Here is a 20,690-nt window from a genome sequence, read left to right on the forward strand (position 1 = left end):
TAGCTTTTTCCTACTTATTGTGTAAAATTACTATTTGATTCTAAATGTGTTAAGCTGTATTTCTCCAAGGCAGTGCCTTCTCCGTTCCACAGAATAATCCCATCAGTTAGAGTCACTGTTTGCAATCATGGTTCTTCATCCCCAGTATCATCTTAGTGAATCTACACAGCATGCTGGTTGTAGCTAAAGTATTCTTTTCATAATAGAGTACAAACATTTTGCACACTGTAATTGTGGCCTGAAGATTGCCTTGTACAAATTTAATGTTACGTTTTTGCCCTGTATTCATGTGTCAGTGTTTGCATTTGAATGATAATGTGTTTTGCCCTTAGGTTTCTGTTCCACTAGCCACCCTTTCCATTCAGTACATAATCTAATTCCTTCACTTCTTCCAAGTTGCATTACCTCATTCTCTATACTTAATTACCTTTCATGGCATGTTTCTTTTTATCAACTTTCTCCACAAATCATGCCCCTCCAATCTGGCACCTCTCCATTCTAATAGTTAAAACTTAATCTTCTTTGATCTGTTCTTCTTAGTCACCTTTTACTCTTGGAATTGGGCTTATTGTTCTTCTCTGTACCCTTTCCAATACAAATGTACCTTTTTTTCAGTAGTATAGAAAACTGAGCACTTTTTCAAATGTATTGTGACATGATAAAAACCTTAATGTAACTTTAGTTGAACTGGTTTCAAATCCTGGCATTCAATTAGATTTTTGTTTTGACTAACAAAGTTGAACTCTGCAATTATTTGCTGGTTGAATTCTAAATTTGCATAATTCCTGCTTCAGTTCCATTCATTGCTTACTTACAACCCACATTTAGCACGCACGAAACACTTAAATTTCAACTCTCACCTTAACGACACTGTGAGTCTACCTCGACCAAATGGACTGCAAAATGCATTTGACCGTCTGCAACCAGCTGCTGCAGTCTCCCTGGCAGTGTCCTGTGAAGTCACTCTGGCAATCATTAGAAGAAATCGTGCGCACACGTTACTGTGATTGAAACATTATAATAAAGTGTCCGACCTGTCCGAGATGGGCAATCCATACACTACCTTGCCCTTTGTCCAAGCTGGTGGCAGGGGCATTTGATGCAAGTTGGGGATATTTCCCTCAAATTGCCCATTTTCAGTTTTTACAACCATCTACCACTTCCTACCTTTAATTGACTTATTGTGCATTTCTACGTTCTCTGGATTTGATAGCTTTTAGTTTAACTATAAACCTTTACTGTGTCAAATTTTGTCAGTGCTTTTCTGATTGTGGCTTCGACCAGGATTAAATGCTAATGATGGGAGTTCCCCTCCATTTGTTGGCAAGTTGATAGGAACCCATGTGGCATTCATGGAGGATATTCAAAATGATTAAGTGCCTTCAGCCACTAACTGGCTATTGTCAGCTGTTCCATACAATCAAACCACCCCCAGCAGGGCAGAAGTTTTGCTTATGGGAGCTGACAGCCAATCCTAGTTGTTACCAAAAGGAGTAAAACCAAAAATACCTCTCAACCAAGCATACATAATGAGGTTTGGCTCAGAGCCCAGACATATATCCCCCTGTTGAAAACTTGAGTCCTTGCTTGTTTGACAGCTCCAGCTCTGTGAATTGTGCAATCAGGTTCACAATGTTCATTTATTTATGGGTAAGAGGTTTCAAGTGCTTACGGTTTCTGCGGTTGATAGTTAAAAATCATTAACACTCTTATTGGGTTATATTAGAATGTTTTAGTGGCATGGAATGTAATGAATTTTTTAAAAAAAGTACACATCCTATTATAATTATAATGAGATTGGTCCACTACAACTGTATAGAGCCATTGGGCACAGAAGTGGCTTAGCCTGACATGGGGAGCCTAAAGAGGTCATGGGAATGGGTGGAGGGGTGGATAACTGGCATGGGAGGCATGAGGAGGACCTTTGAACTTACCTTTCAAAGGACCTTTTAAAACTGGCCCTACATCATGAAAATTGTTAAGGTCTGAGAAATGCCTATATTTCTGCAATAGAGCCAGCAAGATGACTTGACCCAGCCCACATTTTTAGGGGGCACTCCTGAGTTGGATAACTCAGAAATGAGATTGAAAATCTCGGAATCGGTGCCGACCCGCAAAGTTTTATAGGGCTCTGAGGTCATTCTGACAGCAAAAAATTAACATCTCATCCTAAAGGCCACTCCACCTTGACAGTACACCTCTCATACCAACTAAGATTATACAGTAGGTTTGGAAAGGAGTTGAACTCTCATCCATCTTCCTAGTGGGTTATGAGCTTCATTTTTAGGGTATTTTTACCAGTTGCACAGTGTTATAATGAACTATAGTACCAGAATTACCATCACTGGGTTTTTTAATTCATGCAGTTATGGAACCTTGATCTATTTCAATACTAAAATGACTTAGGACAGAAAATTGTTGTGGCTGCAGTATTGTAAGGTTTTTAAGTTGAAACTATAACATTTATTCTTTCATGTTTACATCTAAATCATAGAAATGATCAAATTATACAGTAAATTATGATGGCGCTAAGTTGTATATACAAAGAAATTATCTTAATAGCACAGTGAAAGACAATGGTTCCTCGTACAAAGTTGAAATTATACACTGAGGAATGAAACACTACTGAGCACACTTGCTGTGAGGCAGTAAACACAGTAATTATGTGTCTGTATTTCTGTATATTTTACTCTGTATTTAAGAATGTAAGCACTAATTGTGCTGATTTAATTTTGATTCAGTTGGTAGGAGGTAGGAAATTTCAATTGCTTAGAAAAAGGATGTAGAATCAAATGATATAATTGTAAAGGAATTGTCCAGCTAACTGCTGTCCCCTTGAGAAGATAATAACATTGTGTGGGTTGACTGTTAATTATTGATAATTTTTCCATTTTTAATGCTTGAGTGCATTTATGTAAGTAATCACAATCTCTGTTAAAGCTAAAATATTTCTGTTTTGTTGTTTCACACTCAACAGTTTGAACCAAAAGCTTGTATTGGAGCAGGAGAAATTAAACTCCGATTTTGAAAAACTGAAAATGGAGGAGCATGAGAAAAGTGTCAAGCTCCAGAAACTTGTGTAAGCTTATTCTTAAAATGATCTTCGTTCCACCATAAGAATTGTGTTATTTAATGGTTGTTGGTTTATAATAAAGCCGCAGGTTTCACTTTATGATCCAGAGGTACCTGGAAGCTTGTCAAGTGTGAGCATCCATGAATGATACTCAATATCATCCACTATAAATATCTGTGTCATTTTAACTCTTAGTGGATGATTGGGCTGAATGGAGGCACTTCTATGGGAACAGAGAAGAAAGCAACAGAGAGAGATAGAGAAAGAGAGAGAGAGGACTAAGGGTATTAGCCTACCATGTGAAAAAACACCTCCTATCCATCTTAGCAGTACCTGAGGAATCTTCAATCCCTTGGGAATTCTTGGGCTGTTATTGGGCTTTTGGACAGAATTTTTTTTAAAAAGGTACTCCTAACTTGGTCTTCCAAGTGCTGATGCACAGTATCAATTTATCGGTTGACAATATTTGTCCAGGCAAAACATCCTAGTTCTGGTCTTTCTGTTCCTTTTTCTGTTCCAGTGGTGGTATGTGAGTGTCTGTATAATTTTGCAATAAAAATTCTTGTATCTGTTGTGTACATTCTGTACTGGAGTTCTTGTTTTGCTCAGTGGCGCCCCATTGCTGACTGGTGATGCTCTCACAAGACTGCTTACTATAATAGCATGACAGTTATATAACGTTATAATTATAACGTTTGGCTTGTTGTTACTTGAAGACTATTCTTTTGTAATGTGATCTGTTTACCTCTGATTTAGTAAATTGTACAACACGGAGGCATGAAGTTATTTTCTTAATACGCTGTCAATCTCAAATAAAATCTGACTCCGAATAACTTTTATGTCCTGCTTTTAGACTTCTTAATGACAAAAGAGAGCAAGCAAAACAGGACCTCAAGGGGCTGGAGGAGACAGTTGTAAGTTTCAATGTGAAACCTATTGGACTTTTAATGGACTCAGTTCAGGATAAACTAGTTCCCTACCCAATTATGTAACAATTAAACTTGAAAGTCACTTACCTGTAGAAAACAGACTGTGCCATTTCAGTGCAATGCACAGTGCAGTGGAGTTACAGTGTAATGCCTATAAACCTCTTTCCTAAGTTGAACCTTTCCAATATAGATTCCATGGTTTCTGGCATATACTGTCACCAGCGTGAAAACATTATTAGTTTTTCTTTAAAGAATCTCTGCAGTCGAAACAAACAGAGCCATATATTTCCATGTAGATCTGTTGAACCACATTGCAATCTGTTTCTAATTTGAGTGCAGAGGCTGGAAAGTGGGTGCCTTGAACAGGGATGTTTTCATTGGTGAATTATCTTACCCAACAAAAATGTCAGATCCTGTCATCACCTTCTAAATTTTTTTGGATAGCAGAGGTTGGGGGTCGGGTGCGGGGAGGAATAAATTTTCCATATGTTCCATACCAAGATCCTGTTCTGCTCCGCACATATTGTTTGCTCCGTTGTATATTATAATCAGCAACTTTTTTTTCAACAAATGGATGTTTTTCTTGGATATGGCAGTTTTAAACACAGTTTCACCTCCTCCCTCCACCTCCCCCACAGCCCAAATCAAATGATGTGACTTCCAGTTATTTCAAGTTATGTTTGCAAATGTCTGTAGTCAATAGGGTTTGTGCTCATTAATGACCGGTAGAATGATTAATGATTGGGAGGCGACATGTTTATTTCAAATCTGTGTTCCATAAAGCTTCTAATGGTGACTACTTATTTTTTGAAAAGGCAAAAGAACTTCAAACTCTCCACAACCTCCGAAAACTTTTTGTTCAAGACCTCACCACCAGAGTCAAGAAAGTAAGTCAATTGATCTTGTCCAATGCTTTTTTTAATGCACTTCCTAAGAGTCCATTATGGGCATGCTTTTGGAGAGGACCTGTAAGGAGCCATGGTTTTCCTCTCTAAATTTAAAAGTAAACAATCAATCGAATTGTACTCATTTAGTTCTAGGTATGATATGAGGAGGGTGAGATTACCTAAAGGAACAGCTATCGGTAATTAGCATTCTAAAGTGGCTTTCTCAGAGGCTGACAACCCACTATCTTACAGGGATTTATGGCGAATTTCCAAGTGTATTAGTGGCAGTGTCCACCACTCTTGGTAGTGCTGCAGGTAATGGAGAACTGCCAGTTTCTGACCAGCAGCCCTCTGGGTGTGGGATTCTCACCCTGCTGGGGTAAGTGCAGCAATTAAATGTCTCCCATGGAGGCAGGAGCCTGGCAGTAGGGTTCCTGTTGCCAAGTAAGGACTTACTTCTTCCAGGGACACTGCCAGTTTGTGTAGCCGATGTTGGATTCTCCCCTTACTTGAATTAAAATCCACCAATAGACCCATAAAGCACAGAAATTGATTCAACAATGCGCACCTGTACCTGCATTTTGTTTTCCTTTTTAAATGTGAATTTTCAACCTAAACTCGCTTCCATCACCCTACTGTGCAAAGCATTCTGTGTCACTGCAACTTTCTGAATTTAAAAAAAGTCTTCATCTCTACCACTGGGTATTTTTGCCAATTATCTTAAAATTGCGAGCTTGGGTCAATGACAGCTGCAGGTGCAAACAGTTTTGTTTTCAACCAAAATCCTCACAATTTTTAGTTCTGCATCAAGATTTTTCAGTTACTAGAAAAAAATCAGTCATTCTAGAATATTCTCTGGTCAACCCCAGTCAGCTTCCACCAGTACCTCTCTTCAACACTTCAACTTCTGGTGGGATTATTCTGATGGCTGAAATGTGAAAAACTAAATGTGTAAACCTGCACCATCAAATCCACTGCCCGACACCCCCACCCCAAACTATCAGAATTTTACATTGACATTTGATTGCAGTAGATTTTGTCGAAACATTTCAGACTAACAGAACTATCTCATCCATACAGCAAGAGTATAAATTGATGTATCTCACTGAAAGGAATCATACTGTTCCTGTTCACAAATATAGTTGCTGACTTTATTTGCCGATAAATGAACACTATCAGCAGAGCTCTGTTACAAGGACGTAAATGTCATTTTGACTGATTACAGTTTGAGACTGGTCACAGATTGATCATTTTGCTTTGTGCATCCTCAGAGCACAGAAGTGGATTCCGATGATGGAGGGGGGAGTGCTGCTCAGAAACAGAAAATATCCTTTCTTGAGAACAACCTGGAGCAACTTACAAAAGTTCACAAGCAGGTATGATGAGGATTCATGTCGAAATTCTGAAAGTAGTCTGGTCTTCTAATGTCCTCTGTCATACAATTTTCAAATTTGCCTGGCACATGTATTGTGTGGATGTTACTTCCCACCTGCTAGCCCAAACCTGCAATATTGTTCAGGTCTTGCTGTATTTAGACTGCTTCTGTATCTGAGGAGTTGCAAATAGTACTGAATATTTTGTAATCATTGGTGAACAGTCTTTTCTCTGACCTTATGATGAAGGTAAGGTCATTGATGAAGCAATGAAAGGTGGTTAGGCCTAGGACATTGCCCTGTGTAATTTCTGGAGAGATGTATTGGAGGTAGCGAGCAAGTTAAATAATGGAGAGCCAGTGGACATGACCCATTTGGATTTCTAGAAGTCTTAGAAAAGGTACCAGATAGAAGGCTGCTAAATAAGATAAGAGCCCATGGTGATAGATGCAAGCTGCTGGCATAGATAAAGGATTGGATTACTGGCAGAAGGCCATAAGTGGGTATAAAGGGAACTTTTTCAGCATGGCACCCAGTGACTAGCGAAATTCTATGGGGGTCAGTGTTAGGATCACAACTTTCACATTTACATTAACTTGCTGGAAAAGGGAATTGGGAGCATCATTGCTACGTTTGCAGTTGACACAAAGATAGATGGAGTTGAGGAGGCGGGAAGGCTGTGGGAGGACTTGGACAGGCTAGCGGAATGGGCAAGGAAGTGACAGATGGAATACAATGTGGGAAAGTATAAGGCTATACACTTTGGTGGGAAGATTAGAGCCATAAACTATTTTCTAAATGGGGAAGGCTTCAGAAATCTGCAGCATAAAGGGACTTGGAAGTCCTAGTTGAGGATTGTCATAAGGTCAACATGCAGGTTCATTTTGCAGTTAGGAAAGCAAATACAATGATAGCATTCATTTTGAGGGAACTAGAATACAAGAGCACGAGTGTACAGCTGAGTCTGTATAAGGCTCTGGTCAGACTGCTTTTTTAGAATTGATTAATGGGATGTGGGCGGTGCTGTTTGGGTGGGAATTCTAGGATTTTGAACCAGCGGCATTGAAAGAACAGTGGTATATTTCCAATTCAGTTTAGTGAGTGGCTTGGCGGGGAACTTGCAGGTGGAGGTGTTCCCATGTATTTGCTGCCCTTGTCCTTCTAGATGGAAGTGTTTGTGGGTTTAAAAGGTACAGTCTGAGGATCTTTGGTGAATTTCTGCAGTGCATCTTGTAGATAGCACACGCTGCTGCTACTGAGCAATGGTGGTAGAAGGAGTGGATGCTTGTGGGTATGGTACCAATCAAGTGGATAGTGTCAAGCTTCTTGAGTATTGTTGAAGCTCCACCCATCCAGGAAAGTGGTGAGTATTCCATCACACTCCTGATTCATGCCTTATACATGGTGGACAGGCTTTGGGGAGTCAGGAGGTGAGTTACTTGCTGCATTATTCCCAGGCTCTTGTGGTGGCTGTGTTTATGTGGCAGGTCCAGCTGAGTTTCAGAATGTTGATTATGGGGGATTCAGTGATAATAATACCATTGCATGTCATGGGGTGGTGGTTAGATTGTCTCTTAATGGAGATAATCATAGCCTGGCATTGGTACGTGCAAGTGTTACTTGCCACTTATCAACTGAAGCCTGGATGTTGTGCAGATCTTGTTGCATTTGAACATGGACTGCTTCAGTATCTGAGGAGTCACAAATAGTGCTGAACATTGTCCAATCATCATTGAACATCCCCACATCTGACCTTATATTGGAGGAAGATTGTTGATGAGGTGGCTGAGGATGGTTGTACCTAGGAGACTACCCTGAGGAACTCCTGCAGAGATATCCTGGAGCTGACATGACAGAGCTCCAACAACCACAATCATCTTCTTATGTGCCAGGTATAACTCCAACTAATGGAAAGTTTGCCCTTGACACCCATTGATTCCAGTTTTGCTAGAGATCCTTGATGCCACAATCAGTCAAATGCAGCCTTGATGTCAAAGGCTGTTACTCTCACCTTACCTCTAGAATTTGGAATATTGTGAGCTGTTTTGGGCCCTGTATCTCAGGAAGAATGTGCTGACTTTGGAGGGGGTCCAGAGGAGGTGTACAAGAGTGATCCCAGGGATGAAAGTCTTGTCATATGGGAAGTGGTTGCGAATAGACCATTAAGACCATAAGTCATAGGAGCAGAAATTAAGCCATTTGGCCCATCAAGTCTGCTCCACCATTCAATCATGGCTGATAAGTTTCTCAACCCCATTCTCCCGCCTTTTCCCTGTGACCTTTGATCTCCTTAACAATAAGGAACCAACTAGCTCTGTCTTAAGTATACTCAATGATCTGGCCTTCAATGCCTTCCTTGGTAATGAATTCCAAAGATTCACCACTGTCTGGCTGAAGAAGTTTCTCCTCGTCTCCGATCTAAAGGGTCTCCCTTTACTCGAAGGCTATACCCTGGCGACCTAGTCTCTCCTCCTAATGGAAACATCTTCCCAATGTCCACTCTATCCAGGCCTTTCAGTATTCTGTAAGTTTCTATTTGATCCTCCCTCATCCTTCTAAACTCCATCGAGTATAGACCCAGAGTCCTCAAACATTCCTCATTCTGTTAAGCCTTTCATTCCTGGGATCATTTTCGTGAACCTCCTCCAGACCCACCCCAGGGCCAGTACATCCCTCCTGAGATATGGGGCCCAAAATTGCTCACAATATTACAAATGTGGTCTGACCAGAGCCTTGTAAAGCCTCAGAAGTACATCCCTGCTTTTATATTCTAGTTCTCTTGAAATAAATGCCAACATTGTATTTGCTTTCTTAACTACTGACTCAACCTGTAAGTTAACCTTCAGAGAATCCTAGACGAGGATTCCAAAGTCCCGTTGCACTTAAGATTTCTGAACTTTCTCCCCATTTAGAAAATAGTCTACGCCTCTTTCCTTCCTACCAAAGTGCATGACCTCATGCTTTCCCACGTTGTATTTGCTCTGCCACTTCTTTGCCCACTCTCCTAACCTGTCTAAATCCTTCTGTTGCTTCCCTGTCTCCTCAATACTACCTGTCCCTCCACCTATCTTTGTATCATCTGCAAACTTAGCGAGAATGCCCTCACTTCCTTCATCTAGATCATTTAACGTGTAAAGTAAAAAGTTGTGGTCCCAACAGTGACCCTTGCAAAACACCAGTAGTCACTGACTGCCATCCCCACTCTCTGCTTTCTGTCAAACTGCCAATCTTCTATCCATGCTAGTACCTTGCCTCTAACACCATGGGCCCTTATCTTACTAAGCAGCCTTCTGGAAGTCCAGCTAGATAACATCCATTGGCTCTACTTGGTCTAACCTGCTTGTTAGCTCCTCAGAGAATTCTAACAGATTTGTCAGGCATGACCTCCCCTTGATGAAATCATGCTGATTTTGCCCTATTTTACCACGCAGTTCCAAATATTCAGAAATCTCATCCTTCACAATGGACTCCAAAATCTTACCAGTGACTGAGGTCAGTGTAATTGGCCTGTAATTTCCCATCTTTTGCCTTACTCCCTTCTTAAACTGGGAGGTTACGTTAGCAATTTTCCAGTCCTCTGGGACCTTCCCTGACTCCAGCGATTCCTGTAGGATCACCACTAATGCCTCCACTATCTCTTCAGCTACCTCCTTCAGAAATCTGGGGTGTAGTCATCTGGTCAAGGTTATTCATCCACCTTCAGACCTTTCAGTTCAGTTTTTCTAGCACCTTTTCGTTGGTGACGACCATCTTACTCACCTCTGCCCCCCGATGCTCTTGAATTTTTGGGATGTTACTCGTGTCTTCCACGGTGAGGATTGACGCAAAGTTCCTCAGCCATTTCTTTGTTCCCCACTACTATCTCCTCAGCATCATTTTCCAGTGGCCCAATGTCCACTTTTGCCCTTTGTATTTCTAAAGAAGCTCTTGCAATCTTCTTTTATATTACTGTCTAGCTTACCCTTACAATTTAGTCTTCTCCCTCCTTATTTCTTTCTTAGTTGTCCTCTGTTGGTCTTGGAAGCTTCCCAATCCCCTGTCTTCCCATTGCCCTTTGCCACATTATATGCTTTCTCTTTTGCTTTTATGCTGTTCCTGATTTCCCTTGTTAGCTATGGTTGCCTCATCTTCCCTTTAGTATGCTTCTTTTTCCAAGGGATGAATTTTTGCTGTGTCTCCCGCATTACTCCTAGAAACTCCTGCCAATGCTGCTCCACTGTCTTTCCTGCTAGGCTCCTCTCCCAGTCAATTCTGGCCAGCTCCTCCCTCATGCCTCTGTAACTGCCTTTATTCAACTGTAATACCGTTACATCTCATTCTAGCTTCTCCCTCTCAAATTGCAGGGTAAAGTGTATCATATTATGATCACTGCCTCCAACGGGTTCCTTCACCTTAAGCTCCCTTTTCAGGTCTGCCTCATTGCACATCGCTAATGTTAACTTGCTGCTTTGTTTCCCATTGTCCATTATACTTCTTGGAGTTTTACCCTTCCCTTCTCCCCAACTTTCTCATTTAAATTCCTGTTGACCATACTATTTACCCTTTTTGCTAGAACATTGATCCCAGCTTGGTTCAGGTGGATACCATCCCAGTGGTACAGATCCCTCCTGTTCCAACACTGATGCCAGTGCGCATGAAAAGGAACCCCTTTTTCCGCACCACTTCTTTAGCCACATGTTTACTTCCCTTATTCTCGTGTCCTTGTGCCAATTTGCATGTGGCTTTTGTAGTAGTCTGGAGATTATAACGTTTGAGGACCTGTTCTTTAATTTAGTTCCTAGTTCCTGATTATCCCCAAAACAGTCCTCCTTCTTCTTCTTGCCTATGTTGTGTGTCCAGATGTGGACCACAACAACTGGTTCCTCCCCTTCCCTCTCCAATATCTTTCAAGCCGTTCAGAGATTTTCCTCACCCTGGCACTGGACAGGCAACATACCATGTGGGACTCTCTATCCTGCTTACAAAGGATGCTATCTATTCCTCTAATTATAGAATCTTGGTCTGTAGTCGATGGAGTTTAGAAGGTTGAGGGGGGACCTCATGAAATTTATAGAACATTGAGAGGCTTGGATAGAGTGAACATGGAAAAGATTTTTCCACTAGTAGGAGAGACTAGGACATGAGGGCACAGTCTTTAGAACTGAGATAAGGAGGAATTTTTCCAGCCAGAGGTAGTGAATCTGTGGAACTCATTGCTGCAGAGTGCTGTGAAGAGCAAGTTATTGAGCGTATTTAAGATAGAGATAGATTGATTCTTGATTAATAAGGGATTAAGGGTCATGGAGCGAAGACAGGAGAATGGGATTGAGAAACGTATCAGCCATGTTCAAATAGTGGAGCAGACTCGATGGGCTGAAGCGCCTAATACCACTCCAATATGTTATGGTCTTACAAGATGACTGACCTCCAACAAGCACGACCACCTTCCTATGTGCCAGCTATGACTCCAGCCAGCACAGAGATTTCTCCTGATTCCCATTAACTCCAGTCTTGCGTGGGCCACTTGATGCCACACTTTATTCAAGTGTGGCTTGATGTCAAAGGCAGTCACTCTCACTTCACGTCTGAATTCATCTCTTTTGTCCATGTTGAAGCCTCTTTGTAATGAAGTGAAGAAATAAGTCGCCCTGGCAGAACATAAACTGAATATGAATGAGCATGTTATTGCTAACTAGGTTGCACTCGATAGTGCTGTTGAGAACTCTTTCCATCACTTTACTGAAAGTAAACTGCCGGGAAACAGTTGGCCTGATTGGATATGTCAGATTTTAGCAATAAGAACATACCTGGGCAATTTTCCACATTGTCAGTTTAAAAGCCAATGTTGTAGCTGTAATGGGACAGTTTGGCTGGAGCACGTATCATCAGTATCATTGCTGGAATGTTGTCAGGACCCGCAGTCTTTGCAGTATCCAGTGCCTTCAGCGATTTCTTGATATCATATGGAGTGAATCAAATTGGCTGAGAAGTGGCATCTGTGATGATGGGGTCCTCTCGAATAGTCTGAGACTGATCATCCACTCACCACCTCTGGCTGCAGATACTTGTAAATTATTCAGCCTTATCTTTGCACTGACGTGATGGGTCCCCGTCATATTTGTGGAGCATCTTCCCCCAGTGAGCTGTTTAATTGCCTACCACCATTCACAACAGAATATGGCAGGACTAGTTTGCATTAGCAGATTTGGTATCTCTACTACCCTGTTTAATATATCTGCAATATATGACACTTTTCCTTTGCTAATTATACTCTTGTTTGTCAGTAAGCCACCATTCCAAAGTTCTGTAAAACATATTAGCTCAAAATGAAATGCAGCATTCTTCCTCACCTCACTTAGTTGGTCAACAAATCCATTCTTCTGTTGAGTTAATGACTAGGATGACCTAATAGGATGGTATCATTTAGAACCGCTTTTGAAATGGATTGTGAAATTAGAGTTTGTATAATGAACTCTGTCAAGGATCAGCTCTGACCTCACTGAATGATGGGACAAGCATGATTGTCTTTAATTCCAAACTGCAACCCTTTGACTCTATTTTGTCTATTAATAAAATCTCTTAAGTGAACCTTCTGAAACTTTGGATTTCCGTTATTGGCATCGTCTAAATGAGAGTGTTGTCACCATAGTGTCATTGTCAATGGAAACTTCTGTGGTTAAAAGCCCACTGATCAATGTGACATCACTTGGGGAGAGCTGTATTGTGCAGGTAGCAATATTCATTAATCTTGTGAGAACTTATGCCTTGATGTTTGTGTCATTGGTGATGCAAACTGAAAGAGGTTAATTTCAGGCTCAAGCAGAGAGAATAAATAGACAGTGGTCCTTGAGGGAATTGAATAGATTATTTGTATATTTTGTTTATTGTGGGAATGGCTGTATGTTTCATGCTTTTTGAGTAACAGTCAGTCCTGATGCATCTGGTAAACTTTCTCTTCCCAATGTGACTACAAATATGCTGAAAGAATTTGCAAAGATTCCTTTGATTTTCCACTGTGAAATACAATGAGTATTGTCAGTGAGTCTCATGGACTCTGTGAGGTCTTCATTATTTCTGGTAGTTTCTGGCCATTTTATTAAGGAGTGGATGGGTAAGAGATAAATTGAGTAGAATGTAACAGACATGCCACAGGATGCATAGGAATAATGGTTATGTGATATTCGTACTTTCTTTTGACCTTCTGTCTTTCTGCATTTTTTGTTGCCTTATCTAGTTGTATGCTTTAGAATGCAGATGGATGATGTCATTGATGAATTCCTTGTACTCTTAAATAATGGCCAAATGTTTTCATGTTGTCAATAAGCCCACAAAACAGAAGCATAGCATGGAAATTATGCTTTCAAACTCATTATAAATTCTGCAGCATGTCTACTTTTATGTCCACTTAGATCTGCCAAATAAAACTTAGGATTAATGTTCTCAACTCCATTAAACCCATTAGTTGGTCATGCTATCACAGTGTTTCTGATTATTTTCATAGTTGGGCTGGTTTTGACTTTGTTTTGACTAGAGTCTAATGTTGGATTCTCTGGCCGATAAACATCTATCCTGGAAATGAAATTCAGGAGAGGTGCATTGTGGGAATTTGATCCAATATTGGCCATTTGATACTATCAGTCAAAGTCAAATAGTCATATCGTTGCCCCACTCCCTGCCCAGTTACCTCAAGGTTCTCAGTCATCCTCTTAATTCTTGATATCTTCCAGCTGGTTCGTGACAATGCAGATCTTCGTTGTGAGCTTCCTAAGCTGGAAAAACGACTTCGGGCTACAGCTGAGAGAGTTAAATCACTGGAGAGTGCATTGAAGGAAGCCAAGGAGAGTGCCATGAGAGACCGCAAGCGCTACCATCAGGAGGTCGATCGAATCAAGGAAGCAGTACGAGCCAAAAACATGGCCAGGCGGGCACATTCTGCTCAGATTGGTGAGTGTCTTTGCTGCTTCCACTCACCTGTGTTAATGCATGTGGGCTCCGTCTTTAGCCTGAGGAGAGTTTATTGATGCTGAGGGTGCCAGTAAAGCAAAGTTGTTCCCCAGGTTTGTGAAAGAAAGTGTAATTGTTTCTGACTGCAACATGAATACAGTAATAGCTACTCCAATTTAAATTGTACTCTGAATTGAAGGCAGGGAGTTAGACGTTAAAGAGGAAGAACAAAACTTTAGAAGAGGAGACTAAGTACACAGTTAAAAGTGATGTGTTTTTGGGAAGCTTCATGTTGGATTGAGCAAGATAAAGTGGTTTCAGAGATTATTTCAGATAATGGGTCATTAACAGTTAAAAGAGTGACTCTGCAGGTGATGTGGAGGAAAGGTATAGGCTGGAGCCTGACGGAAAAGATTGCTTCATAATTTGGATTGAGACTGGAGAGAGTGAAGATGAAGGGTTTGAAAGGGATTCGTTAGGATACAGATGAAACTTTGTACGTATGAGAGCAAAGAGACAATGTCTGAATCCAAACCACTTGCAAAATGTGGTTGTGACTCCATCCACAAGGGAAGATGCTGCAGTTGAATTGATGTTAGAATGTAAGGTTCATCGCTGTGGATCTTGATCAGAAGTCAAGTTGATCCAAAGGCTGGTGAGCTATAAACACACGAACCTGCGCTTCCTTGTAAGTGGAAAGAACATTGTTTGTCCTCCAATTCTTTGTGAACTTGCAGCAAAGGAGGTTTATCACTCTGTGATAACACTTGTCCTGGTTCAACTAGGATACCAACTTTTGTCATCCTGGTTTTATATCAGTTGGATGTTATGTTGAAAAACTGATTCCCTTCAGAACAATTCCTGTAGAGAAATATAGGCCTTGGGCTCCTAATTCTTCTTACTTTTATATTGAAGGAAGGAAAACAGAGCAGCAGAGGTATACAGCTTCCTAATTAGTACTTCCTACAAATATCACTCCCTACCAGTGGCACTCAATCAGAGAATCAGATCTAACACTTATCCACAAAGTAAATTTTAGATTGGAGGAAAGTGCTCCCCATTTCATATTTTTAAGCCGACTAACTGGGCATCAACAATGCAATGAGGTATTGTCAACATTACCTACAAGCTAAGAACGTAGCATAGGTCTAAAAGCATAGGTAGGAAGCTACACTGTTCTGAGATTGTGGAAGAAAAACAGATGGAGTTAGAATGCATTGAGCCTTGATTTTGAAACCTTGGGGATTCAGGGAGAAGGAATAGCATATAAGGTGGTGTATTTGGAAGTAGTGAACAAACATGGAATACTGACTATAGGCTCTAAAACAGAACGGCCAACAGGTTTTCCTTAAATTCTGTATGCTAAATGAGTGTTGGGAAAGCATCCAAGTAGTCACATTTTGGACCGATGTAGATTTTGAAGAATTGAGAGTTGTTCAAAATATCGAAAACAGGAATTACTTTCAACAATGCTCCATATAGATATATTTTTATCCTCTTTGTCTAGAAATAATGGGACTAATTTTAGTGCAGATGCATGGGTGAGGAAATGCCAAAAATAAAAGGGATGGCAAACATGACTCCATCCTGCTCACTTCTACTTTTATCTGTATTGTGGTCGGAAGCTTTTAATTAACCTGCTCTCTGGAGATGGGTGTTGCCTTAAAATATATTAATCTAAAAGATTTCATGCTTCAGGTTTAACCTTTTCCCCATTAAATCCTGGAGGGTAGATTGTCTGGGCTTTGTGATATCTGACAACTGAGTGGGCATGAGGCCAGCTAGATGGAAATGTAGGTACCTTCCCAGTACAGCTTGTGGGCCAATAGGAGCAGGAGGTAATTTCCCATGACCCTGGGCTGGTGGGAAACGCTGTAAACCTTTCTTTGATTCTCCTGCCCTTGGCAATTTGGTACTCAGATTCTAAAATGGGGCCAGAGTGAGCAAAGAGAGGCTGCTGAGGAATGCAAGCAGAAGTTTCTAGTCTGTTTCCACTGGTGGCCATTTTGTGTGGCATGGGAAAGGGTGTGGAACAGGACATTGACCTGCCCTGATTAAAAGACACAATGTCAGACCTTGGTACTGCAAATAAATAAAGATTAGTAAAGACAAATTTAGGTCCCCTATAGTTGGAAACATGGGAATTTAAATGGGGAACAAAGAGTTGGCAGAACAATTGAATGCATAAACAAATAAAAAACTGGAGCAAAAATAATGTTGGAGAAACACCAAGTCTGGCAGCGTCTGTTGAGAGAAAAACTGAGTTAATGTTTTGAATCCAGTGACCCTTCAATTAAAAATATACTTTAGTTTTGTCTTCTCAAAGGAAGAAATAAATAATATCCTAAAAATATGGGAGAACTCAATGCCTAATGGGAAGGAGGAATGGACAGAAATTAGTATTAGTAGGGAAATAATATTGAGGAACTGACAGACTTAAAGACACATTAATCCCCAGGGCCTGATAGTCTTCATCCCAGAGTGCTTGAGGAAGTGGCCCTAGAAATAGTAGATGCACTTAGTGGCCATTTTTCAAAATTCCATTGACACTAGAACAGTTCCTATGGTTTGGAGGGTATCTAGTACAACCTCATTTTTCAGAAGGGAGGCAGAGAGAAAACAGTGAGTTATAGGCGAGTTAGCTTAATATAGAGTCATACAGAATGGAAACAGACCCTTCGGTCCAACTCGTCCATGCCGATCAAGTTTCCTAAACTGAACTAGTCCCATTTGCGTGCATTTGGCCCATATCCCTCTAAACATTTATTATTCATGTTCCGGTCCAAATGTATTTTAAACGCATTGTACCTGTCTTTAACACTTCCTTTGGCAGCTTGTTCCATATATGCACCACCCTCAAGTCCGTTCTAAATCTCTCTCCTCTCACCTTAAACCAATGCCCTCTAGTTTAGACTCCCTTACTACAGGGAAAAGACCTTGACTAGTCACCCTATCTATGCCCCTCATGATGTTATAACCCTCTATATGGTTGCCCTTCAGCCTTCTAACCTCCAGGAAAAAAGTCTCAGCCTATCCAGCCTCTCCTTATAACTCAAATCTTCTAGTTTTGTAAATCTTTTCTGCACCCTTTCCAGTTTAATACTCCAAATGTGGCCTCAGCAATATCTTGTACAGACACACCATGAAGTTCCAACCCCTGTACTCAATGCTCTGACCAATGAAGGCAAGTGTCGCAAATGCCTTCTTTACCACCCTGTCTATCTGTGATTCCACATTCAAACAACAATGTACCTGAATCCCTAGGTCTCTCTGTTCAACAACACTCCCAAGGGTGGTACATTTAATTGTATACATTCTGCATGGTTTGTCTTATCAAAATGCAACACCTTGCATTTATCTAAATAAAATCCATCTCCACTCCTTGGCCCATTGGCCCAGCTAATCAAGATCTCATTGTACTCTTATAGTTGACAGAGAAGAAGGTTATCTACCACCAATTTTGGTGTCATCCGTGAGCATACTAACTATGCTTCCTGTATTTTCATCCAAATCATTTATATAAATGATAAACACAATGGACCCAGCACTGATCCTTGTGGCACACCGCTGGTCAAAGGCCTTCCATCCATAAAGCAACCCTCTAGCACACTCTCTGTCTCCTATCAGCAAGCCAATTTTGTATCCAGTTGGCTAGCTCTCCCTAGATTCCATGTGATGTAACCTAACCAACCAGTCTACCATGCAGAACTTTGTCAATGACCTTGCTAAAGTTCATGTAGACAACGTCTACCACTCTGCATTCATCTATCTTCTTGGCCACATCTTCAAAAAACTCAATCAAGTTAGTGAGACAGGAATTCCCATTACACAGAGCCATGCTGACTATCCCTAATCAGTACTTGCCTTTCCAAATGCATGTAAATCCTGTCTGTCAGGAACCCCTCCCAACAACTCACCCACCATTAACTTTAGGCTAATGGTCTGTAGTTTCCTGGGTTTTCCTTGCAGCCTTTCTTAAATAAATGCACAATATTAGCCACTTTCCAGTCTTCCGGCACCTCACCCATGGCTGTAGATTATACAAATATCTCTGCTAAGTTCCCCGCAATTTGCTCCCTAGCTTCCCACAGTGTTCTGGGATACACTTGATCAGTTCCGGAGGTTTATCTACCTTTATGCTTTTTACAACCTCCATCACCACCTCTTCTGTAATGTGGACATTTTTCAAAATGTCACTGTTTATTTCCCCAAGTTCCCTAGCTTCCATATCCTTTTCCAGAGCAAATACTGATGTGAAATATTTGTTTAATATCTTACCATCTCCTGTGGTTCTACTTACAGATGACACAGTTGATCTTTAAGGAGCCCAATTCTCTTCCCAGTTACTCTTTTGCCCTTAATGTACTTATAGATTCTCTTTTATCTCATCTGCTAAAGATATCTCATATCCCCTTTTGCCCTCCTGATTCCCTCTTATGTGTACTCCTACACCTGGTACACACCTCATGGGATTCACTTGATCCCAGCTGTCTACACCTGACATGGAAAATGCTAGAATCCATTATAAAAGGTGAAGTATTAGAACACTTGGATGATAGTGGCGAGATAGGAAAGAGTTAGCCAACTCTAATGAAGGGTAAGTCGCGCTTGACAAATCTTGTGAAATTTTTGAGGATGGAGTAGATAACAGGAGCCAGTGGATGTGGTTTACTTGGATTTTCAGAAGGTCCCAAGTAAGAAATTAGCATGCAAAATTAAAACACATGGGATTGGAGATCATGTACTGAAATGGATTCAGAACTGGTTGGCAGACAGGAAACAAAGAATAGGAATATTTCTGAAGAAGGGTCCCGAACCGAAATGTCAGCTATTTTGCTCCTCTGATGCTGCCTGGCCTGCTGTGTCCCTCCAGCTCCACACTGTGTTATCTCTGACTCCAGCATCGGCAGTTCTTACTATCTCTGTAGGAATCTTTAGGTCTTTTTCCAAGTGGCAGGCAAGGACTACTGGGGTACTGCAGGATCAGTGCTTCAATCCCAGCTATTCACTACATATGTTAATGATTTAGATGTGGAAACGACATGTCATATCTCCAACTTTGTAGATGACACAAAGCTGGGAGGGAGAGTTTACATTGAGGAGGATGCAGAGAAGCTTCAGTGCAATTTGGACATTTTAAGAAAGAGGAAAAATGGAATATGAAGTGGATAACCGTGAAGGCAGGCAGATTATTATCTGAAAGGGATTGAGAAAGGGGAATTGCATTGAGACCTGGGTGTCCCTGTAGATCAGTTGCTAAAACTAAGTATGCATGTGCAATAGGTGGTCAATAAAACAAATGGTATGTTGGCCTTCATAATGACAGGAATCTATAGGGGTATCTTGCTGCAACTGTACAGGGCATTGGTAAGACCACAACCAGTGAATTGTGTGTAGTTTTGGTCTCCTTCACTGAGGACGGATGTCTGTCTCTTGAGGGAATCCAAAGAAGGTTTACCAGGCTATTTCCTAGCACAGCAGGAATATGTGCCTGGAGGGATTGGATTGGTTAGGACTCAAGGTATTGAACTTCGATGATCAGCCTTGATCATATTGAATAGTGGAGCAGGCTGAAGGGCTGAATGACCTCGTCCTGCTCCAATTTTCTGTGTTTCCATGTTTCTATGGGAAAGAGTGATGGAGTGAGTCCAGGGCAGTGTAAACTGTTGGGCATCTGTCTGCAAACCTGTTGGCAGGAGTTAACATTCTGCCTGTGATTTTTCAGGTCAATTGTACACATTTGGATGAACTGTAATTTAATTAAATCTTGTTCTTTCATTTTAGCCAAACCTATTCGTCCTGGTCATTATCCTGCATCCTCCCCAACAGCCTTTCATGTTATTCGTGGCGGTGGAGTACCTGTGACCTCAAACTCTAGTTACTATCAGAACAAAGACAAGTAGTAAGTACAATAATGCCTAATTGAAATAATAGAGCTGAAAACAGTCCTTGATCAATATTTCTCCTATAAATTTGTTGCTACTAAAATGAAGTGTGATTTTGTGAAGTTTAGTTTTTGAGCCATTTGTGTGTTGTTGACAGAGAAATTCTTCATTAGCATTATTTAGGTTTAGAAATTACTTTTGATGGTATTAGCAGAAGATGCTCACTGAAATTTTAAGAAATTTCTTCGTCCATTATTGTAGCAGAGTTACCAACCTCGTAGACTCACGGATGTTTACATCCCAGAAGGAGGCCATTCAGCCCATTGTGTCCATGCCAGTGAACAATGATCTGACTGTACTAATCCCATTTTCGAGCTCTTGGCCCATAGCCCAGAAGGCTAAGGCAATACAAGTGAATATCTAAATGCTACTTAAATGTTACGAGAGTTTCTGACTCAACCACTCTTTCAGGCAGTGAGTTCCAGACCCCCATCCACTGGTGAAGTAATTTCTCCTCAACTCTCCTCTTAGCCTTCGACCTCTTAACTTAAATCAATGCCCCGGCTATTAACTCCTCTATCAATGGAACAGGTGCCTTCCTACTCACCCTATCTATGCCC

The 20,690-nt window shown here is 41.0% G+C and overlaps 1 protein-coding gene across 1 annotated transcript in view; it reads left to right on the top strand.

The window, feature by feature from the left end:
* The window catches only part of LOC109919500 (kinesin heavy chain), a 165,067-nt gene extending 144,979 nt beyond the window's left edge, over window positions 1–20,088 (top strand). The window contains exons 20-25 of the mRNA XM_048598956.1: window positions 2,978–3,079; window positions 3,927–3,987; window positions 4,818–4,889; window positions 6,161–6,265; window positions 13,969–14,185; window positions 19,970–20,088. Of these exons, the coding sequence (XP_048454913.1) occupies window positions 2,978–3,079; window positions 3,927–3,987; window positions 4,818–4,889; window positions 6,161–6,265; window positions 13,969–14,185; window positions 19,970–20,088 (676 nt within the window). The remainder of the gene's footprint in view (window positions 1–2,977; window positions 3,080–3,926; window positions 3,988–4,817; window positions 4,890–6,160; window positions 6,266–13,968; window positions 14,186–19,969) is intronic.
* The last annotated feature ends 602 nt before the right edge of the window (window positions 20,089–20,690 follow it).

This window comes from Rhincodon typus, chromosome 7 (genome assembly GCF_021869965.1).
Source record: "Rhincodon typus isolate 14 chromosome 7, sRhiTyp1.1, whole genome shotgun sequence".
NCBI lineage: Eukaryota > Metazoa > Chordata > Chondrichthyes > Orectolobiformes > Rhincodontidae > Rhincodon > Rhincodon typus.